Genomic DNA, 23006 nt, shown 5'->3' on the forward strand with positions numbered 1-23006 from the left:
GTTGTGATACAAACGTTGGGCTATATGTTTAGATTTTTAATACATTCTAAGGCTGCATGATGCAACTCTAATGATGATTTGAAAAAAGTTGCATGAAAGGCATGAGCTATGCTTTGTTTTTTGAGCAGTACACACACTTAATCAGTCTCTCATTCACAATTTGACAAGCACTTGATAACGCCTCAAACTTCTCGGTGGCATCCCCATTGTGTGGCAGTAATGCCCCCTAAAAAATCCATGCCTTTTGCGGCCAGTGACTGTTAAGCCCTAGGGCTGAATATATTAAATATAATTCCATTCTCCTGGCTGTGGGCTCCGAAGCACCTTTCACTCACATGGCTCTCTCAGATAGCTCAATTCTTAGTAGCCAATGCCCGTCACGTGATCAGGTCTTTTTCACAGGCTCCATGTGAAGACGGGCACATCAGGGACGGAACGGCTCATGTCCTTATCCAATTCCGAGGCGTATATTGACGATATTGAAAGAACTATCCAGCAAAAGAACTAGCCTATGTCAATTTACTATCCCAATAGTACAAAAGCTGACCTATTATATTATTTGAGAGAAAGAAATATTCAAAACATAGTCTGAGACAGTTGTGGGATGCGATAGATCCCAAATTAATACAACCATTAGCATCCAAAAAACGTGTTTAAGCAATGAGGCTGACGCAAAAGATCAGAACATTTAGCTTAAATGTTGATCAACTATTAGGCTATTTCTTCACATCATAAAGCGCAAATGTTCCAAAATGCAATCAATTAGCGGGGAAAGTGACCGCAAATGCTATTCTGCATGTAATGCTTTTATTATAAAGGTTAGCATTTTCATGGTGAAAATGATCTTCCCCAAACTTGATACTCACGTATGTATGCCAGTTAGGCCTCCCGAGTGGCGCAGCCTTCTAAGGCAATGTTAGGGGAGGGTTTGGACAACTGGGATGTCCTTGTCACATCGCACTCTAGCGACTCCTTGTGGCGGCCTGGCGCATGCACACTGACTTCAGTCGCTAGCTGTATGGTGTTTCCTCCGACACATTGGTGTGGCTAGCTTGCGGGGTCATGTTTCGGAGGACTCATGGCTCTCGACCGTCACCGCTCCCGAGTTCGTACGGGAGTTGCAGCGATGGGACAAGACTGTAACTACCAATTGGATATCACGAAAAAGGGGTAAAAAGTACCAAAAAAACAAATGTATACCAGCTCTACACCCGTGGTAAAGCGGATTAATATGCTTAATTTTAAGAAGTTATTTGGCCACTTTAGTCGTGATTACAAACCTTACCAAAACTACATGAGGTGTGTGATTATGATTTTTAAAAGTTGCAAAAAAAACTTACTGAGCACAAGCTGGGCATCATTCACAAGTGATAATATATAATTCACAAGTGATAGTCTAATATTGTCACCCATTAAATTATTATTGATTTAATCTTGTCTTTACATGTACAAAAACATACATGTGGGAAATTTGTTTTGATTTAGAATGGACCATTATCGCGCACCTGTCCAGAAACGGGCAGGGGATTTAAAAAAATAAACTTAAATAGTGAAAGGAGGACGCTTTTTCTGTGGTTCTTTTCATGACAGCCAGATAGGCTACACTCCTGTTGTAAAAGAAGCAATGTGCTTAATATTAGTCAAGCTTAAAAATAAATATAGTAGGCCCAGCCTATAGAAAGCTGATAGGATCCTCCTCTTTTTAATTGAGACCATCAAAACTCTGTTTTCTCACAAAATTGCATACCCTACAGAAATGTTGCGCAACATGAACTCATGGACTCTCATGAAGTGTTTGACTAGATTCTTGAATACATTTGCATTGATGTCAGAGTGAGTAGAGGGACAAAAGAGTGCTTGAGTACCAGGCAGTTAGCAAGTTTGGTAGGCTACTAATGACCATCGGCAGCATCAGAGCTTGGAGAAGCCTAATTATTGTGACACAACCGTTCACATGGAATTTGACTGCCGTCATGACTCGTGTCCGCCGGTGCGGCGGTAATACGGAACACCGTAACAGCCCTATCCCTAGAGAGTATCAAAGGAAAACAGCTGATGGAAGAGTGTTCTTTTTAACTGCTCAAGCCCTGTAAGTGCTGTCAGGGAATCGGACACTATCAGTGTTATAGTTTTAAAGGTCCAATGCAGCTGTTTTTATCTGAATATCAAATCATTTCTTGGTAACAATTCAGTACTTCACTATGATGGTTTTCAATGAAAATGGTCAAAAAGAAACATAGCTTCGTAGCAAGAGCAATTTCTCCAGCAAGATGTTTGCCAGGAATGTCTGGGAGTGGTCTGAGTGGGGGGGGGGAAACTGAAAACGAGTTGTTATTGGCAGAGAGGTTTGGAACTCTTTCTTATTGGACTAATAACTCATTTTACCGCATGGTGATGTCACCATGGAAGACTAAAACTCCAACCCACCAAAAACAGACAGGAATTTCAGGCAATCTTTTCAAACAGCTCTTACACTAAAAGGGCATTATTATCATTTTCACAATATTATTCCAAACTCATGGTGCGGAAATATACTGTATATATTAAAACCCAGGAACTGCACTGGGCCTTTAAAATCACAACTCTTGAGTTTGTGTTTCAGCTAGGCCTGTTATGGTGACTGTATTACCGCCGCACCTGCGGTCACACAGTCAAATTCCACGTGACCGTTTAGTCATGGTAACCAGGCTTCTCCAAATCTGTGCTCTGATGCTGCTGAAGGTCATTAGCTAATGTGCTAACTGCCAGTGCTAATGTCCAAGTACTCATCAATCTATTGCCCCTCTAATCACTCTAAAATCAACGCAAATGCGTTCAAAAATCGAATGAAACACTTAATGAGAGCCCATGAGCACATGTCACACAACATTTCTGTAGGCTATGCAATTGCGTGAGAAAACTGAGTTTTTATGGCCTCTATTGAAAAGAGGAGGATCCCATCAGCTTTCTATAATATTCTAATCAAATCAAACTTTATTTGTCACATGCGTCGAATACAACAGGTGTAGGTAGACCTTACTTTGAAATGCTTACTTGTAACCAACAGTGCAGTTCAAGAACAAGTTAAGAAAATAATGACCAAATAAACTAAAGTAAAAAATTATTAAAAAGTAACACAATAAAATAACAATAACGAGGCTATATATAGTGGGGTACTGTATAGAGTCAACGGGGCAGCAGGGTAGCCTAGTGGTTAGAGCGTTGGACTAGTAACCGAAAGGTTGCAAGTTCAAAACCCCGAGCTGACAAGGTACAAATCTGTCGTTCTGCCCCTGAACAGGCAGTCAATGAAAATAAGATTTTGTTCTTAACTGATTTGCCTAGTTGAATAAATAAATCAAATGGTACAGGTGAGTTGAGGTCATTTGTACATGTAGGTAGGGGTGAAGTGACTATCCATAGATAATGAACAGCGAGTAGCAGCAGTGTAAAAAAACAAATAGTGGCGGGGGGTTGATGTAAATAGTTCTGGTGGGCATTTGATGAATTGTTCAGAAGTCTTATGGCTTGGGGGTAGAAGCAGTTAAGGAGCCAATTGGTCCTAGCTTGGCGCTCCGGTACCACTTGCCGTGCGGTAGCAGAGAGAACAGTCTGTGACTGGAGTTTGACAATCTTTGGGGGCTTCCTCTGACACCGCCTAGTATATAGATCCTGGATGGCAGGAAGCTTGTGATGTACTGGGCCGTACGCACTAGCCTCTATAGCCCCTTACGGTCAGATGCCGAGCAGTTGCCATACCAGACGGTGATGCAACCGATCAGGATACTCTCGATGGTGCAGCTGTAGAACTTTTTGAGGATCTGGGGACCCATGACAAATCTATTATATGGACAGCGTTGTTTGTCAGTGTCAGCAGAGTAGGGTACCCTGTAATTTGGCGTATTAAGAACGATTCTGCTAATGTCTCCAGTCATATAAAGAGTAGTACAATTGCATGAAATGTGTTTATAGAAGGCCATATTTTTCCCATGCAAAGAGGGAAGAAATGTATCTGATTTCGCCTAGGAATATACTCATTGAACTGTGTTTTTTTTTTTGCGAACAGTGATTGAGTTATATTATTAGCCTAAATGATGACTATCCAATCTACTCATCACATTAGGAATAGTAGACTATCTTACATACGTCTGCAAATAGAATGATGCATGAAGTGCTTTATTATAAAGGTGCATTTGTATGGTGAAAATGACTTTGCCCAAACTTGAAGCTCACACGCTATGTGTGCCAGGTTGTAAAGTGGATTCATGTGCTTAAAGTTAAGAATTGAGCAATAAATTTAGCAGCACGAGAAAGCTGGGATCCTTTCTTTAAATAGTTGCCAGTCAAATCTCTGTTGTCACATGCTTATAAGAACGCGTGTTTTGCTAGGCCCTGTGGGCATGTGACAACAGAGTTTTTGACTGGCAACTATTTAAAGAAAGGATCCCAGCTTTCTCGTGCCAAATCTTTTCAGTCTCCTGAGGGGGAAAAGGAGTTGTCGTGCCCTCTTCACGACTGTCTTGGTAATATTAAGCACATTGCTTTGCTTTACAGCAGGAGTATAGTCTACCTGGCTGGCATGAAAATGAACCACAGGAAAAGCGTCCTTGCTAATTAAGTGCATAGATGACATGTATTTTATTCCCCTGCTACTGTTCCGACAGGTGCATAACAACGGTTACATTCTGAATGTAAATGATGCCCAGCATGTGCAGTAAGACAAGAAACACCACATGCCTTTTTTATTTTTCTAATCATAGTCACACACATCATGTAGCCTAGCGCATAGGCTTAGAATTTGATTGTATCACAACTAAAGTGACCAAATAACTCCATACGTATCCTATAGGCTTTAGGACCCCCTGGAACATGGTTGGAGAGCACAGAGCCCACAGAGCCTAGCGAAACACGTGTTCTTATAAGCATGTGACAACAGAGATTTGACTGGCAACTATTTAAAGAAAGGATCCCAGATTTCGCGTGCTGCTAAATTTATTGCTCAATTCTTAACTTTAAGCACATGAATCCACTTTACAACCTGGCACACATAGATGGCGTGTGAGCTTCAAGTTTGGGCAAAGTCATTTTCACCATAAAAATGCACCTTTATAATAAAGCACTTCATGCATCATTCTATTTGCAGACGTATGTAAGATAGTCTACTATTCCTAATGTGATGAGTAGATTGGATAGTCATCATTTAGGCTAATAATATAACTCAATCGTTGTTCGCAAAAACAAAATAGAGCTCAATGAATGGCTGAGCGAGTATATTCCTAGGCTATATCAGATACATTTCTTCTTTCTTTGCATGGGAAAAATATGGACTTTTATAAACACATTTCATGCAATTGTACAACTCTTTATATGACTGGAGACATTAGCAGAATCGTTCTTAATACGCCAAATTACAGGGTACCCTACTCTGCTGACACTGACAAACAACGTTGTCCATGTAATAGGCCTACAAGAAGGAGAGACACAAATTGAATATGCCGTCCATCAAAACTGGAGGAAATTATTGTCCAAAAAACAAACTTTTAAGTAACATGGACCCAATAATGATAAATAGTGAATGTGCTCACTGGGGATATTGCAGATTCTCTCCACTGGTGCCAATAAGACAGGCTCTACTGTTGTCCACTCAATTAAGTTGAGAATTTGAAATGATTAGTCTTTTCATTGTCTTCTCTTTACAGCTATAAACATTTGCTTTCCAAAATATGTTTTCCTGTGATTGTATTTTGAAATATTGCAGTATGCCTGGCTTGGCCTCTCTACTATTCACAGTCACAACGCAACAATCATCTCCTCAAATAGCTTGCGCTACTTTTCCTTCTGACTGTAGGCAATACGATTTAAAGAAGGTAATGCTCCTCGGTGGCCAAATCATGCTTTAGTAGCCTATTATGAATAATTTGATTTATTTCTGTATAGATGGGAGTAGTTAGCCTATATCATTTGGGTAATTTATTTCAATTCACTTTAGGAATAGCTTCCCCCTAGCCTTATGGATATGCTGCCTATGCTTGCATATTTAAAAACATAACCTGCCAAAATCTAAAAATATAGTCTTTGTAATACAACTAAAGTTGCATAAATATCTCAAAATGAAGCATATAGTAGGACCTCACTCCCTCAGAAATAGTTTGGAGAAAATATCCTTACTAATTTATTCAGCTATGTTCAATTGTATTCTTCATGCTTTAAAGATATTATAAAATAATGCCACAGAATTCTAAGCAAATCTTGTCTGCTAATGTCACGTTCGTCATAATGATCGGACCAAGACGCAGAGTGGTAAGCGTACATTCTTATTTATTTAACGAATGAACACTGAACAAAATAACAATATGAACAGTGAAGCTAATAGGAGGAGTGCAGACAGGCAACTTAACATAGAACAAGAACCCACAAACACAAAAGGTGAAATAGCTACCTAAATATGATCCCCAATCAGAGACAACGATAAACAGCTGCCTCTGATTGGGAACCATATCAGGCCACCATAGACATACATACTACCTAGACCTACAAAACCCCTACACATACAAAACCCATAGACAATACAAAAACTAGCATACCTACCCTCGTCACACCCTGACCTAACCAAAATAATAAAGAAAACAGAGATATCTCAGGTCAGGGTGTGACAGCTAAGCAAAGCCCACAGCCATATGGCATAGCCAGATCCAGGGTCTAACCAGTGGAGGCTCCTCAGAGGAGGAAGGGGAGGACCATCCTCTTCAGGGAAATTTCATTAAAAAAAATAGTGAAACATTAACTTCTCTAGGGTAGGGGCAGCATTGGGGATTTTGGATGAAAAGCGTGCCCAAATTAAACTGCCTGCTACTCAGCCATAACTTAATATGCATATACTTAGTAGATTTGGATAGAAAACACTCTGAAGTTTCTAAAACAGCTTGAATGATGTCTGTGAGTATAACATAACTCATATGGCAGGCAAAAAACCTGATCCAACCAGGAAGTGGGAAATCTGAGGTTTGTAGTTTTTCAACTCATTGCCTATCGAATATACAGTGTCTATGGGGTCAAATTGCACTTCATAAGGCTTCCACTAGATGTCACCAGTCTTTAGAACCTTTAGAGTCTTTAGAACATCCTAAAGATTGATTCTATACATCGTTTGACATGTTCCTACGAACTGTAATATGACTTTTCTTCTGAACTTTCGCCTGGACTTGTCCGCGCGTCGTGAGTTTGGATTTGTGAACCGAACGAGCTAACAAAAGGAGGTATTTGGACATAAAAGATGGACATTATCAAACAAAACAAACATTTATTGTGGAACTGGGATTCCTGGGAGTGCATTCTGATGAAGATCATCAAAGGTAAGTGAATATTTATAATGTTATTTCTGACTTCTGTTAACTCCAACATGGCGGATATCTGTTTGACTTGATTTGTCGTCTGAGCACCGTACTCAGATTATTGCATGGTGTGCTTTTTCCGTAAAGTTAAAAAAAAATCTGACATGCGGTTGCATTAAGGAGAGGTAGATCTAAAATTCCATGCATAACAGTTGTATCTTTAAGCAATGTTGATTATGAGTATTTCTGTAAATTGATGTGGCCCTCTGCAAAATCACCGGATGTTTTGGAACTACTGAACATAATGCGCCAATGTAAACTCAGATTTTTGGATATAAATATGACCTTTACGGAACAAAACATACATGTATTGTGTAACATGAAGTCCTTTGAGTGTCATCTGATGAAGATCATCAAAGGTTAGTGATTCATTTGATCTATATTTCTGCTTTTTGTGACTCCTCTCTTTGGCTGGAAAAATGGCTGTGTTTTTCTGTGACTTGACTCTGACCTACCATAATCGTTTGGTTTGCTTTCGTCGTAAAGCCTTTTTGAAATCGGACACTGTGGCTGGATTTACAACAAGTGTATCTTTAAATTGGTGTAAAAGACATGTATGTTTGAGGAATTTTAATTATGGGATTTCTGTTGTTTTGAATTTGGCGCCCTGCAGTTTCACTGGCTGTTGACGAGGTGGGACGCTACCGTCCCACGTACACTAGAGAAATTGAAAAAGTTATCTTTTTTAGATTAAACTACACTAAATATTATCATATGACACCAAATAATTGATTAAAATACACTGATTTGCAATGAAGGTCTACAGTAACTTCAACAGCCCTGTCTGGGGTAGCACCATGGTATAACCAGAGGACAGCTAGCTTCCGTTTTCCTCTGGCTACATTGACTTCAATACAAAACCTAGGAGGCTCCTAGGCCTTTCCCCCTTCCATTGACGTACATGGTAATTATGACCACTCCCGGAGGACATTCTCCAACCAATCAAAGCTTTTGCAGTATGAAATGACATGGTGTCCATCCAGAGAATTAACCTAGTGAGTTGTAGTGTGATTGTGCCACAGAGCATTATGGGGGTTTCTATGTGTTGAGAGGCTTGGTGACATTGTTGGATAGAGATTTTGGGGATATTATTCAATTCAAATTAGTTTTTTTTTTCAAATTACAGGTGATGGTGGAGGTATATTATACATTGTTTTCTTGGTATTAGAATTTTATTTTTGTGCCCAGTTAGTGCAATTTATTCAAATTTGCCTTGCTAACTTCCATATCAGCACGAGTGTGCAGATTTCTCTGCCAGAATGAGTGAATGGCCAACGCTGACGAAAATGTTGTGGACTTTTTGTTGAAGAACCCCTTTCATTCTCTGGGGTACATGGAAGAGGTGCGAATGAAAAGCGAGAGTCGACTTCTGCCTGAGATTAGTTTCATGAATAAGGTTGAAAAGATGAGGGCGTTCAGTACCACCTGACATCAAAAGTATAGCTGGTTAACAGGGAGCTTTTCATCAAGCCGTCTGTATTGCTGGCCTTGTCTGCTTTTGGAAAGTCTGAGCCTTGGTCGAAAGATGGGTACAGTGACTTGAAGAACATCGATTGTGTTCAGCTTAACGAAAAAAACAAAAGCAGGGCATGCTCAGGTAGGCTTTCCACTTTCCTCCTGTATTTATTTAGCAAAGATGTTAACACATAACCACTCCGGACAGACACAAGCAGAAACTCACGACAGAAATGTTTCAGCAGCCTAGGCTACACCTAAACATCTGACACGCTGTATTGGATAAAAACGAGACAATTTAAGACCAATGGTGTCACCAGTCTGCGTGCAGTTGTCAGTTATTGTCAGATATGTGGATGAAACAGGGTTTTATTCAGGAATGTTTCTTGGGATACTTTAAGAGGGCGAGGTGCGCAGTCTGTTTGACTTCATGAATTTTGAGATGTCTGAGTTTAACTTCACAGAGAAACTCGTTGTCCAAACCTACGATGGTGCAGCTGTAATGGAATGTATTTACTGTTTGTATTTACAGCTGTTTGAAATTAAGTCCCCTCTTGTTTCCTGATTTAAGAGGTGATGACCACTCCACTCCACTACCATTGTCAACTCTCTCCTGACATGAACTGAAGCTACGTCTCATGTGCCCACTCATCCACTTGCACAATGAACGCTTCCCCTCAAAGAACTGTGAGTACCCCTATCAATTTTCTCTCATTCCTGTATGTAGAGTCAATCACATACAGAAACACAATCACATTATTACTCATCAATGATTTTACTCCTTGCTTGGACTAACTCATTCTTATCTCTTTTGTCTAACTGTGTAGTGTGCTGTCTTATAGTTTTGTATCTTCCCTGTCAAATCCTGTCCTGCACTGGTCAAGCCTCTGAACACCTCAACTCATGCCTCATACCCTCATTCAATCACTGCTGTGATCCCTTTCCAACACAGTTTAAGTAGCCCTCTCATTCCCTTCCCATAATAGTTTACTATAAATGTCTTTATTAAATGCTTTAGGTTAACATAATTAGTCTGTGACGATTTTTGAAACACACTTTGTCGTCTATATCATCCTCCTCAATTTGTCAGGTCACCAGCCGCCACTGGGCCTAACACAAGGACAACTCAGAATATGCTATGTTGTTCTTCTGAAATAGGCTACATGTTTCTTTAGACCTCTGAAATAGGCTACATGTTTCTTTAGACCTCTGAAATAGGCTACATGTTTCTTTAGACCTCTGAAATAGGCTACATGTTTCTTTAGACCTCTGAAATAGGCTACATGTTTCTTTAGACCTCTGAAATAGGCTACATGTTTCTTTAGACCTCTGAAATAGGCTACATGTTTCTTTAGACCTCTGAAATAGGCTACATGTTTCTTTAGACCTCTGAAATAGGCTACATGTTTCTTTAGACCTCTGAAATAGGCTACATGTTTCTTTAGACCTCTGAAATAGGCTACATGTTTCTTTAGACCTCTGAAATAGGCTACATGTTTCTTTAGACCTCTGAAATAGGCTACATGTTTCTTTAGACCTGTCTAAAATAAATAGACCTGTCTAAAATAAATGCCGTAGGCTATATTAAATTGATTTATTAGACTTTTTAAAATGTAGATGTTCAAATGGTCTGCATCAGGGGCTTGTAGGTTAGGAGATCCTGAACGTGTTTATGGTAATATATCATGGTAATTAACTGTCAATTACCATGAGACCGGCAATTATTTGCATGACAATCACGGGCTGACAAAATGTCATGACCGCCACAGCCCTAGTTTCAGCCCAATGGCAGCCCTGCCACTTGGTTTGGTATAAAGCTGAGGGATGGAGAACTGGGAGAATATAAGCACTCTTAAAGTCATAGGACAGTTTTTTACTAATGTATAACTTGATTACTGCTTTTTCTCTACCGTACCTCAATATTTTATATTGCGCATCCTGATAATCTTACTATGTTTTATGTCTTATTGTGTCTTTCTAGATTGTTACAATGGTGGAACAACACCTCTCATTTGTGGTAGTATCTCTAAGAAAATCATTGGTTTTAATGCAATGACTGCATCTTGAGAGCTTCTAACATAATACAACACACTGAGGCAACTGACCCAAATGCACCGTGTAAAAAGCCAATAGCTCTACCTTCGTCCAAGGAGAAGAACACATGTACAGAATGAGACAATGACTTAAGGGAACATCTCTTTCAGATGAATGAGGATGAGAGCAGGCACACATACACCACATACTGTGCACAGTCTTGTTTGCAGCTTGAAAGGAGCCGCCGGTTGAGTGCCAAGACTAATTTAACGACTGTATTCTGATAAGCCATCTCCCTTCCTATATTTAGACACCATCAAATGCAAATACGGTCCTGTGTTTAATGAAAATCCACAAATCCATCCCTACTGTATTTGTTGGTGGACTGAATCTAACAAACTCCTTCCTGTTATGAAGTTGAACCATCCATGCATAACAATAGATGTGTACGCAGTCTTGAGACCTCAGCAGGACAGAAGAGGTTCGAAGTTCAAACAGATTCACACTCTCTGTGTGCTTAGGTCCTGCACTGACCACTTTGACGGCCTCCCACCAGGGAGCCTGTAAGATTAGACCCTTATCTCAAAAGACAAAGCAAATGAAATCAATATGTGCTGAGAACACAGTTCTAAACACTCCGAGTAAGGGTCTTTGCCCTGTTATCGGTAGAAAGTAGCCAAACTTTTGGTCAGAAGTTTGGGTACATGGTACTTTGAGGTGTATCTCAAGTGTATTCATAGAGGAAACACTAGATTAGAAGGCCCGGATAATCAAGAGCTGCCGGGATTTCCCATGCATAGTCAGGAACAGAGAAGCTACTTCTGGAAAGTGTCTACAGTATTTGTCCATAACAGCTGGTGTGTGATGTCAAATAATAAAGAAGTCTCGAGGTCTTGCTCGCCTGAGGTTAGGTACCTTACGATAAGCTGTAGACCACACTATCTACCAAGAGAGTTCTCATCTATATTATTCCTAGCCATCTATTTACCACCACAAACCGATGCTGGCACTAAGACTGCAACTCAACCACCTGTACAAGGCCATAAGACAACAAGAAAATGCCTATCCAGAAGCTCCTAGTGGTCGAGGACTTTAATGCAGGCAAACTTAAATCCGTTTTACCTCATTTCTACCAGCATGTCACATGTGCAACCAGATTTTAAAAACTCTAGACTACCTTCACTCCACATACAAAGCTCTCCCTTGCCCTCCATTTGCCAAATCTGACCATAATTGCATTCTCCTGAATCCTGCTTACAGGCAAAAACTAAAACAGGAAGTACTAGTGACTCTATCAATACGGAAGTGGTCAGATGACACGGATGCTACGCTACAGGACTGTTCTGCTAGCACAGACTGTAATATGTTCTGGGATTCATCTAATGGTCTTTAAAAAAATTAAAATAAAATAAAACAATTTCACTTTTATTTAACTTCGTAGGCCAGTTGAGAACAACAAGTCCTCATTTACAACTGCAACCTGGCCAAGATAAAGTAAAGCAGTGCGACACAAACAACACCGAGTTACACATGGAATAAACAAACGTACAGTCAATAACACAATAGAAAAGTCTATATAAGAAATAGGCCATAGTGGCAAAATAATGACAATTTAGCAATTAATCACTGGAGTGATATATGTGCAGAAGATGAATGTGCAAGTAGAGACACTGGTGCAAAGGAGCAAAAACAAAGTTGGTTGGGCTATTTACAGATGGGCTATGTACTGATCTGTAAGCTGCTCTAACAGCTGATGCTTAAAGTTAGTGAGGGAGATATGAGTCCCCAGCTTCAGTGAATTTTGCAATTCGTTGCAGTCATTGGCAGCAGAGAACTGAAAGGAAAGGCGGCCAAAGGAGGAGTTGGCTTTGGGGGTGACCAGTGAAATATACCTGCTGGAGCGCGTGCTACGGGTGGGTGCTGCTATGGTGACGAGTGAGCTGAGATAAGGCAGGGCTTTACTTAGCAAAGACTTATAGATGACCTGGAGCCAGTGTGTTTGGCGACGAATCTGAAGCGAGGGCCAGCCAAAGAGAGCATACAGGTCGCAGTGGTGGGAAGTATATGGGGCTTTGGTGACAAAACGGATGCACTGTGATAGACTGCATCCAGTTTTCTGAGTAGAGCATTGGAGACTATTTTGTAAATGACATCGCCGAAGTCAAGGATCGGTAGGATAGTCAGTTTTACGAGGGTATGTTTGGCAGCATGAGTGAAGGATGCTTTGTTGCGAAATAGGAAGCTGATTCTAGATTTAATTTTGGATTGGAGATGCTTAATTAACTTCTTGACGATACCCATCCCTTAAGCGGGATAATTGTCATCAGCAACCGCTGAAAAGCATAGGGCCTCAGTCAAATAATATTACTAAAAATATTCATATTCATGAAATCACAAGTGCAATATTGCAAAACACAGCTTAGCTTTTGTTAATCCACCTGTCGTCTCAGATCTTGAAATTATGCTTTACAGCGAAAACAATCCAAGCGTTTGTGTAAGTTTATCGATCGCATGACAAAACATTAAGTACACTTAGCATCAGGTAGCTTTGTCACGAAAATCAGAAAAGCAATCAAATTAATTGTTTACCTTTGATGATCTTCGGATGTTTTCACTCACGAGACTCCCAGTTAACACAACAAATGTTCCTTTTGTTCCATAAAGATTATTTTTATATCCAAAATACCTCCATTTGTTTGGCGCATTATGTTCAGAAATCCACAGGGAGGAGCAGTCACGACAAAGAAGACAAATTCCAAATAATATCCGTAATGTCAACAGAAACATGTCAAATGTTTTTTATAATCAATCCGCAGGTTGTTTTTAAAATATATAATCGATAATATATCAACCGCAAATGTCTTTCACAGTAGGAGAGGGAAAAGCAATATCTATCCAAACTCTGTTGAGCGAGCAAAACTCATGTGACCACTTGACGCGATGTTATCGTTCTGGCTCATTTTTCAAAATAAAACCCTGAAACTGTCTGAAGACTGTTGACACCTTGACACCTCCCTTTAAATGGAGCAATGGGAGGCTATGGAACATGGAGTTTTCAAAATAGAAGCCACTTCCTGGTTTGATATCTCTCAGGGTTTCGCATGCTGTTTTGGAAACTTTAGAGTGTTTTCTACCCTAATCTGTCAATTATATGCATATTCTAGCATCTGGTCCTGGGAAATAGGCCATTTACTTTGGGAATTATTTTCCAGACATAAAAATAGTGCTCTTAGCGTCAAAAGAGCAGTAATAGGTGAGTCAGGGTACAGTTCGGTAGTCACTACTGCACTAGGCGAGCAGGGGACAGCGCGTTCAGAAAAGCTAGTGGGCCGGGGCTAGCTGGTGCTTGCTTCGGGACAGAGGCGTTAGCTAAAAGTAGCCACTCGTTTGCAGCTAGCTAATTGCGATGATCCGGAACAATGATGCTGTGTAATGATCTAGAGCGGCAGGAATCCGGAATATACCACCTCAGTCATCGGCTTCATCAATAAGTGCATCGCCGACGACGTCCCCACAGTGGCCATACGTACACATCTCAACCAGAAATCATGGATTACAGGCAACATCCGCATCGAGTTAAAGGCTAGAGCTACCGCTTTCACGGAGCAGGACACTAATCCGGACACTTATAAGAAATCCTGCTACGCCCTCAGACGAACCATAACAGGCAAAGCGTCAATATAGGATGAAGATTGAATCCTACTACACCGGCTCTGACACTCATCGGATGTGGCGGGGCTAGAAAACTATTACAGACTACAAAGGGAAACCGAGCCGCGACGCAATCTCAATCGCACTCCCTTCATTGCCCTTTCCCACCTGGACAAAAGAAACACCTATGTGAGAATGCTGTTCATTGACTACAGCTGGTGGCCATTTGATGAATTGTTCAGCAGTCTTATGGCTTGAGGGTAGAAGCTGTTTAGGAACCTTTTGGTCCTAGACTTGGCGCTCCGGTACTGCTTGCTGTGCGGTAGCAGAAAGAAAAGTCTATTGTCTGACAATGTTTGGGGGTTTCCTCTTACACTACCTAGTGTATAGGTCCTGGATGTCAGGAAGTTTTGCCCCAGTGATGTACTGGGCCGTACGCACTTACCCTCTGTAGATGCAGATCAGTTGCCAGCGGTGATGCTTCCAGTCAGGAGCATCTGTAGAACTTTTTTTTTTTTACTACCCCCTTTTCTCTCCAATTGTATGGTATCCAAGTGTTAGCAGTTACTAATAATATATGCCATTTAGCAGACGCTTTTATCCAAAGCGACTTACAGTCATGTGTGCATACATTCTACGTATGGGTGGTCCCGGGGATCGAACCCACTACCCTGGCGTTACAAGCGCCATGCTCTACCAACTGAGCTACAGAAGGACCAGTTACTATCTTGTCTCATCGCTACAACTCCCGTACGGGCTCGGGAGAGACGAAGGTCAAAAGCCATGCGTCCTCCGAAACACAACCCAACCAAGGGCGCTGTGCGCATCCAATCCGGAAGCCAGCCCCACCAATGTGTCAGAGGAAACACTGTGCACCTGGCGACCTGGTTAGCGTGCACTGTGCCCGGCCCGCCACAGGAGTCGCTAGTGCGTGATGAGACAAGGATGTCCCTACCGGCCAAGCCCTCCCTAACCCGAACGAAGCTAGGCCAATTGTGCGTCGCTCCATGGACCTCCCGGTCGCTGCGACAGAGCCTGGGCTCGAACCCAAAGTCTCTGGTGGCACAGCATCCGTGGTGGGTCAATGCAACTATTTAAATTGACCCACTCCCGCACATTGACTCGGAACTGGTACTGGTATTTTTATTTTATTGTTAATTTTAATATTATTTTACTTGAGTTTATTTGGTAAATATTTTCTTAACTCTTTCTTGAACTGCATTGTTGGTTAAAGAACCTCTTAAGGATCCGCCCATTATTTCAAATTTTCATCTAAAATGGCCTACCTAATTCTAACTGCCTGTAGCTCAGGCCCTGAAGCAAGGATATGCATATTCTTGGTACCATTTGAAAGGAAACACTTTGATGTTTGTGGAAATGTGAAAGGAATGTAGGAGAATTTAACACAATAGATCTGCTAAAAGATAATACAAAGAAAAAAACAACCGTTCTTTTGTATTTGTTTCGTACCTTCATCTTTGAAATGCAAGAGAAAGGCCATATGTATTATTCCAGCCCAGGTGCAATTTAGATTTTGGCCACTAGATGGCAGTAGTGTATGTGCAGCATTTTAGACTGATCCAATGAACCATTGTATTTATGTTCAAACTGTTGTATCAAGACTGCCCAAATGTGCCTAATTAGTTTATTTATAACTTTTCCTGTTCAAAATTTAGCACTCTCCTCAAACAATAGCATGGTATTCCTTCACTGTAATAGCTACTGTAAATTGGAAGGTGCAGTTAGATTAACAAGAATTTAAGCTTTCTGCCAACATCAGATATGTCTATGTCCTGGGAAATGTTCTTGTTACTTACAACCTCATGCTAATCGCATTAGCCTACGTTAGCTCAACCGTCCCGTGGAAGGAGCACCGACTCCCGAAACCAAATCTAAACAAGGCCAAATCAGAAAGTTGCCTTTTAAGCTTGCAGTGTACATGAGGGAATGCCAAGTTGGCTGTCAATTAGCCAAACAATAGACCAAACGACATTTGATTATTTATCTAAAGTAGTTGCTGGGGACCAGCCCAAACCACAAGGCTCACTTGTGTAGAAACTATAGTATACTAATGAATGAATGAACATTTCTGTAAATGTGAATTTACACCACAGTGTAAACAGTGAAGTAAATTCAGTGAAGTATATTAAAATCTGCTAAATGGTACTACATACAAGTAAAACCAACATCAACTGTCGGTTTCCTGCATGTCTTCATTTATGCCCTGGCGACCCTAAAGTTGTGGCTCTATGCCTAGAAGACGCAGGCAGAGAAATATCCCACAAGCCTTACAGACCCTTTCTATAATCATGACTAACCTTCCCAACACCACACTCAACACGGGCTCTAACTGACCGTGCAGATGATGGGAAGAGATTGTCCTTTGTACTAATTTGGGAGAGACTGTCCATTGTACTAATTAAGGCTAGTAATTAGTCTACTGGACTGTCTCCTTGCCGGAGAGGGTGTCTACCCCCGGCAGGTCCAACCAAGCCAGACAGGTCGAAGGGTAGCAGGCGGACAACGCACCACCTAAAACAAAATGACGTGTTACATGAACCTTTACTAAAGAAAGAAACAGACTGGATCAAAGGCAACGACCTGTTGGAGATCTTCTCAAGCCTGTGAATTAAGTTTAAAGTCTACAAGTACTAAATGCATTAAAGTCAAGTCTGTCTGGTCAGTGTTTAAGGTTATTAGATGGTGGACCATTAGATTGGTTTTCCTTTCTTTCAACACTTTGGAGTGAGAAGACTGAATTAGAATATTTGATTGGATTCATTTTCATCAATACGCAAGAGGTTGGTAAAAAAAAAAAACATCATTACGAATGCAACAAAAATAATATCAAACAAGCATATTATTTCAATCAAAAAGGCCTGTAAATAATTGTAATAGGCTTAGTTTGAGATGTGGGTTATTATTCACAGTTTTTGGGATGTCTCAGAGCTTCAAATGTGAAAATAACAATTTCTCCAATCAATTATGTGTTTATAATGCTGTGCATTTTTATATTGCACAGTGGATTAGTTTCACCATGTCTTTGATTGAGTTACAGAATTATTTATTTGAATTGGATCTCCGTGAGCTGACACCTTGGCAACCACTCGTCTTCCTGGTAAATCAAATCAAACTTTATTTGTCACACACGCCGAATACAACAGGTGTAGTACTATCAAGCCCTTTTAAGAAATGCTAGCGGCCAAGACTGAATTCAAACACGAGTTGGTTTCGGTGTGTGGTTTGATGTGGGTGTCTCTTGTGTGTTCGCAGGTGGGGAGAGCTATCCAAATTATTTAGCCAATTAGCTTCAAGCTAGCTGGTGTGCGACTATGGCAAAATTGTTTTCATGTTGCACACCTTTTAGTTTTCTCATTAAATGCTTTCAATATTTGTATATGAATTTCTACAATTTATAGTTGGTTTAAGGTTGAAATTTGGACCACTTGGAATTTTTATATTGTCCCATGTACATTGTGTAATTTAACGATGGTCCCTAACTAGCCCCATAGAGATATTCAAACTCAACCCTAATTTACCACAGACATTACGATTAGGTCACGTGCAGCTGCACTCTGAATTGATAATTACTTGTGTGCTGCCAGCTGTAGGCAGAAATGAAACAAACCCAACCTTAATTTACGTTGTGAGGCAGTCACGACCAAAAGTCTCAAGAAACTCTTGTTTTGGACGAGACTGACTTCATGACCAAAATGATCCTATTTACATTTAGTAGTACATTTTGACACTAGAATAAATGTTTCGGTATCATATCGATGCCACATAGGTTGTTTTCTAAATGCGAAGGTCATTGTTTTAGGGGCAGTTGCTCTTTAACCAGTCATCCAATACATGCACTTACAGTGATTCACTTTCTATGTTGAAATTGTACTGCTTGTAAAAAAATAATCTATGTAATCTCTTTTGGTTGACGGATGACGATTTGAAATGTAGCAATATAGATACATTTTTTAAAAATGTATAGGACGTAGAAAAAGACATTAGAATACGTTGTAAAACAGAGAAAAAGAAACAGAGAAAAAAGAAACAGAGAAAAAAGAAACAGAGAAAAAAGAAACAGAGAAAAAGAAACAGAGAAAAAGAAACAGAGAAAAAGAAACAGAGAAAAAGAAACAGAGAAAAAGAAACAGAGAAAAAGAAACAGAGAAAAAGAAACAGAGAAAAAGAAACAGAGAAAGACAAACAGGTTGGTACAAAATAACGGTCTGTGCTCCCACCTGAGGTGTGACTCCAGCACGCGGTCCAGGCGTTTGTAGAAGGGTCGGGAGGTGTAGTAGCCGCTCCAGTAGTGGTCATCTCGGTCTGCGTAGGTGAAGAAGTCTCCGCTGACCACAGGTAAAGAGGGAACAGTGTGACCGGGGTCTGTGGCCGATTTACGAAGAGCATTGAAGTAATCCGTGATGGTGCCGAACTGAGCCTAGAACAGAATACGCCAGTTAGAAGAGATCAACTCTATCAAACTCTATCGTTAATGCTGTAGGGTAGTTTACTCTTCTGCTTTATTTAGAGGGTGGGAAGCCAACAAAACACACCATTTCACGATCGACCATCAGTCATTCCAATGATGTGTTGCATCAAAACCTTAACCCCCACCATCTTCCACTATTGCAAACCTAATAAACCTGAAATAAACCTGGCCGCTTGAAAAGGAAAACTTCCTGCATATTCAACGCAACATTCCAGCTCCCAAAGTCAGACCTTGACGTGTAGTTCTGGATGAGAGTTCATGTAGTCAAAGAGCTTCTGGTAGTTCTGGAACTGCTGGTCCCACTCCAAGGCCTCTGTGTAGCGGAAGTCGTCCCCCAGGGGGACCATCACCACCTTGGTTCGGAATAGCTTGGACTTCTTCCTGTACTGGTCCAGCAGCATCTGAACCCTACGGATCATGGGAAAAAGAGTCACTATACTACAACGAATTCACCGTTTTCATGACATATTAAGCTGTAATCGTGCTTCTACACCTGCATTGCTTGCTGTTTGGGGGTTTTAGGCTGGGTTTCTGTACGGCACTTTGTGACATCAGCTGATGCAAGAAGGGCTTTATAAATACATTTTATTGATTGATTGATAATTAACAATGAATTATCTGTGTGTGTGTGTGTTCGTGCATTCACGTGTGTGGTCAATTCTCTAGTCTCAAGTGGATTTGCTACTGTGTCAGAAAGTCCACTTATCATCAGAGACTATCTTGTGTTAGAAAAACAAAGGCCATCTGAAATTCCTATTACCACAAAATATTATCGTACAGTAGCTTCGATGTCCCATCTTATTCATACAAAGTGTTTGACCCTTGTCCATAACATTATCAAACTGTGGAGAGAATGTGGACCGTCTGTCTACCCCATAAACCAGTCTTTCTAATACTTGTCTGTACTAGGGAGAAGAAAGCTACAGGACAGACCACCGATTAAGAAACACTTTACATTGAGGACCCAAAGCCTTTGTGACCAGCTTTGCTTTTGTTGTGTTTGAATGTCAAGTGTTGTTAGTAACTGTGAGCCTCAAGCCAAAGACAATTTCCTGTTTCATGTAAATTCGATAGAACAATAAAGATTGGTTTCTTATAGAGACACAGTATATCACTCTCATTCCAAGTGGAAATGGAGGAAAACTCGCCTCCCTGCGGACCTGGCATCCTTTCACTCCCTCCTCTCTACATTTTCCTCCTCTGTCTCTGCTGCTAAAGCCACTTTCTACCACTCTAAATTCCAAGCATCTGCCTCTAACCCTAGGAAGCTCTTTGCCACCTTCTCCTCCCTCCTGAATCCTCCTCCCCCCTCCCCCTCCCCTCCTCCCTCTCTGCAGATGACTTCGTCAACCATTTTGAAAAGAAGGTCGACGACATCCGATCCTCGTTTGCTAAGTCAAACGACACCGCTGGTTCTGCTCACACTGCCCTACCCTGTGCTCTGACCTCTTTCTCCCCTCTCTCTCCAGATGAAATCTCGCGTCTTGTGACGGCCGGCCGCCCAACAACCTGCCCGCTTGACCCTATCCCCTCCTCTCTTCTCCAGACCATTTCCGGAGACCTTCTCCCTTACCTCACCTCGCTCATCAACTCATCCCTGACCGCTGGCTACGTCCCTTTCGTCTTCAAGAGAGCGAGAGTTGCACCCCTTCTGAAAAAACCTACACTCGATCCCTCCGATGTCAACAACTACAGACCAGTATCCCTTCTTTCTTTTCTCTCCAAAACTCTTGAACGTGCCGTCCTTGGCCAGCTCTCCCGCTATCTCTCTCTGAATGACCTTCTTGATCCAAATCAGTCAGGTTTCAAGACTAGTCATTCAACTGAGACTGCTCTTCTCTGTATCACGGAGGCGCTCCGCACTGCTAAAGCTAACTCTCTCTCCTCTGCTCTCATCCTTCTAGACCAGTGGTTCTTAACCTGGGTTCGATCGAACCCCAGGGGTTCGGTGAGTCAGTCTCAGGGGTTCGGTGGAGGTCAAGACACACATCCGACTCATATGATTTGTGATGACACGCCCTGCTTGGCCATCATTGGCTGCAGGTGATCACGCTACAACGCTTGGCCTATCTGTGCTGCAGGGAATTTGGTGTGCCCAGTAGTCTACTTGTGACTGTCGGGATGGTATGTCTTGTGATTTCTTTCTTAATATTTGAATCCCTTCATACTTACTATGTCGAGCAAAAAAAGAAAGTGGTCGGACGAATATGTACAATATGGATTCACATGTATAATGGAACGTGATGGGAGTCAGCGTCCTAACTGCATGATTTGCAATGCCAAGTTGAGTAATTCTAGTCTAGGACCAGCAAAACTAAGAACACTTCCTTAAGCTGCATGGAGATGGAAAATACAAGAACACAACGCTCGCTGAATTCAAGGTGAAGAGAGCCAGATTCGATGTAAAAGCTACTCTGCCTGTTCTCGGCTTTGTACCCATCAACAAACTGACAGCATCGTACGAAGTTGCTTACCTGATCGCAAAGCAGGGCAAACCACACACCATTGGTGAAACACTCATAAAACCAGCTGTGTTGAAAATGGTGAATATATCATGCTGAGCAAAGAGGCTGAAGTTAAGTTATCCCAAATTCCTCTTTCAAATGACACCATCAGCGACAGAATAGAAGACATGAGCAAAGACATCTTGGCTCAAGTAGTTGCAGATCTGATTTCAAGCCCGGCAAAATTCTGCCTTCAACTCGACGAGACCACAGACGTTTCCAATCTAAGCCAGCTTGCTCTATTCGTGCACTATGTGAAAGACGACGTGATAAAGGAAGATTTTGTTTATTTTGCCTCTTACAACAACAACTAAGGCAGCCGATGTGAAGAAACTTGTGGATGACTTCTTCAAAGACAACAATCTTTCGTGGGTTTCTGCAGTTTGTTTGGACGGAGCTCCAATAATGCTGGGAAGAAAGTCTGGTTTTGGTGCGCTAGTGAAAGCCGATGTACCACACATCATTGTTACGCATTGGATTCAGCACAGGCATGCGTTGGCAACAAAAACCTTGCCTCCAAAACTGGCAGAAGTATTAAATATTGTAGTGGAATGTGTGAACTATGTGCCAACTAGTGCTCTGAGGCACCGCATCTTCAGTGAGCTGTGTAAAGAAATGGGCTCTGAATTCGAGGTACTTCTGTACCATTGTAATGTTCGGTGGTGTCCCGGGGACAGGTGCTGAATCGTGTTTTTGCCGTGCGTGTGGAATTAGCCCTGTTTTTGCAAAAGCACCAACATTGTCATGCAGATTGCTACAAAAATGAGTTCATTCTCATTTTAGCGTACATGGCTGATATCTTCGCAGTTCTCAATCATCTCAATCAAAAGATGCAGGGCGGTGGAGTCAACATCATCGAAGTGGAGGAAAACCTGAAGGCTTTTCAAAAAAAGCTACCGTTATGGAAACGATGAACAGAGAACGATAACTTCGCAAACTTTCCCCTGCTGGACGACTGTGTAAGTAAGATCGAAGATGTATCTGGAATCGGAGACATTTCTGTACCTGCGGAACTGATGCAAGCAATGGTCACACACTTAGATGAGCTTCCAAAGTCTCTCGACGGATACTTCCCTACAAGAGAGTCATATCCAGCATGGGTGAGACAGCCGTTCACGTTTAGTGTTGAGACAACAGATGTCAATGATGAATACCTCGATGAAATCATTGAAATTCAGCAGAGCCAGGTTCAACAGCAACTCTTTAAAACAACAACGCTTTCAACATTTTGGTGTCAACAAATGGTAACGTACCCTGTTATTGCTAAGAAAGCTCCTGAGATTTTCATACCGTTTGTTACAACATATCCTTGCGAGCAATCCTTTGAGGATGCTGGACATAAATGAAGAAAAGGAACAGACTTTGTTGCGAAAAGGACATGAGAGTGGCACTTGCCAAGGTGAAGCCGCGCATTTCTGAACTGGTCTCTGAAAGGCAACAGCAGAAGTCACACTGATTTGCAGTAAATATTCATTATTATGTTTTTGTTTTTGTGTGAAAATC

General features: G+C 41.3%; 1 protein-coding gene across 1 annotated transcript in view; it reads right to left on the reverse strand.

Annotated features, from left to right (window-relative positions):
- man2a1 (mannosidase, alpha, class 2A, member 1) overlaps positions 1 to 23006 on the reverse strand; it is a 72468-nt gene that overhangs the window by 25349 nt on the left and 24113 nt on the right. Inside the window, exons 8-9 of the mRNA XM_046369608.1 lie at positions 19230 to 19407; positions 18749 to 18948 (exon numbers count right to left, since the gene is read on the reverse strand). Coding sequence (XP_046225564.1) covers positions 18749 to 18948; positions 19230 to 19407 — 378 coding nt within the window. The remainder of the gene's footprint in view (positions 1 to 18748; positions 18949 to 19229; positions 19408 to 23006) is intronic.

This window comes from Oncorhynchus gorbuscha, linkage group LG11 (assembly GCF_021184085.1).
Source record: "Oncorhynchus gorbuscha isolate QuinsamMale2020 ecotype Even-year linkage group LG11, OgorEven_v1.0, whole genome shotgun sequence".
Taxonomy (NCBI): Eukaryota; Metazoa; Chordata; class Actinopteri; order Salmoniformes; family Salmonidae; genus Oncorhynchus; species Oncorhynchus gorbuscha.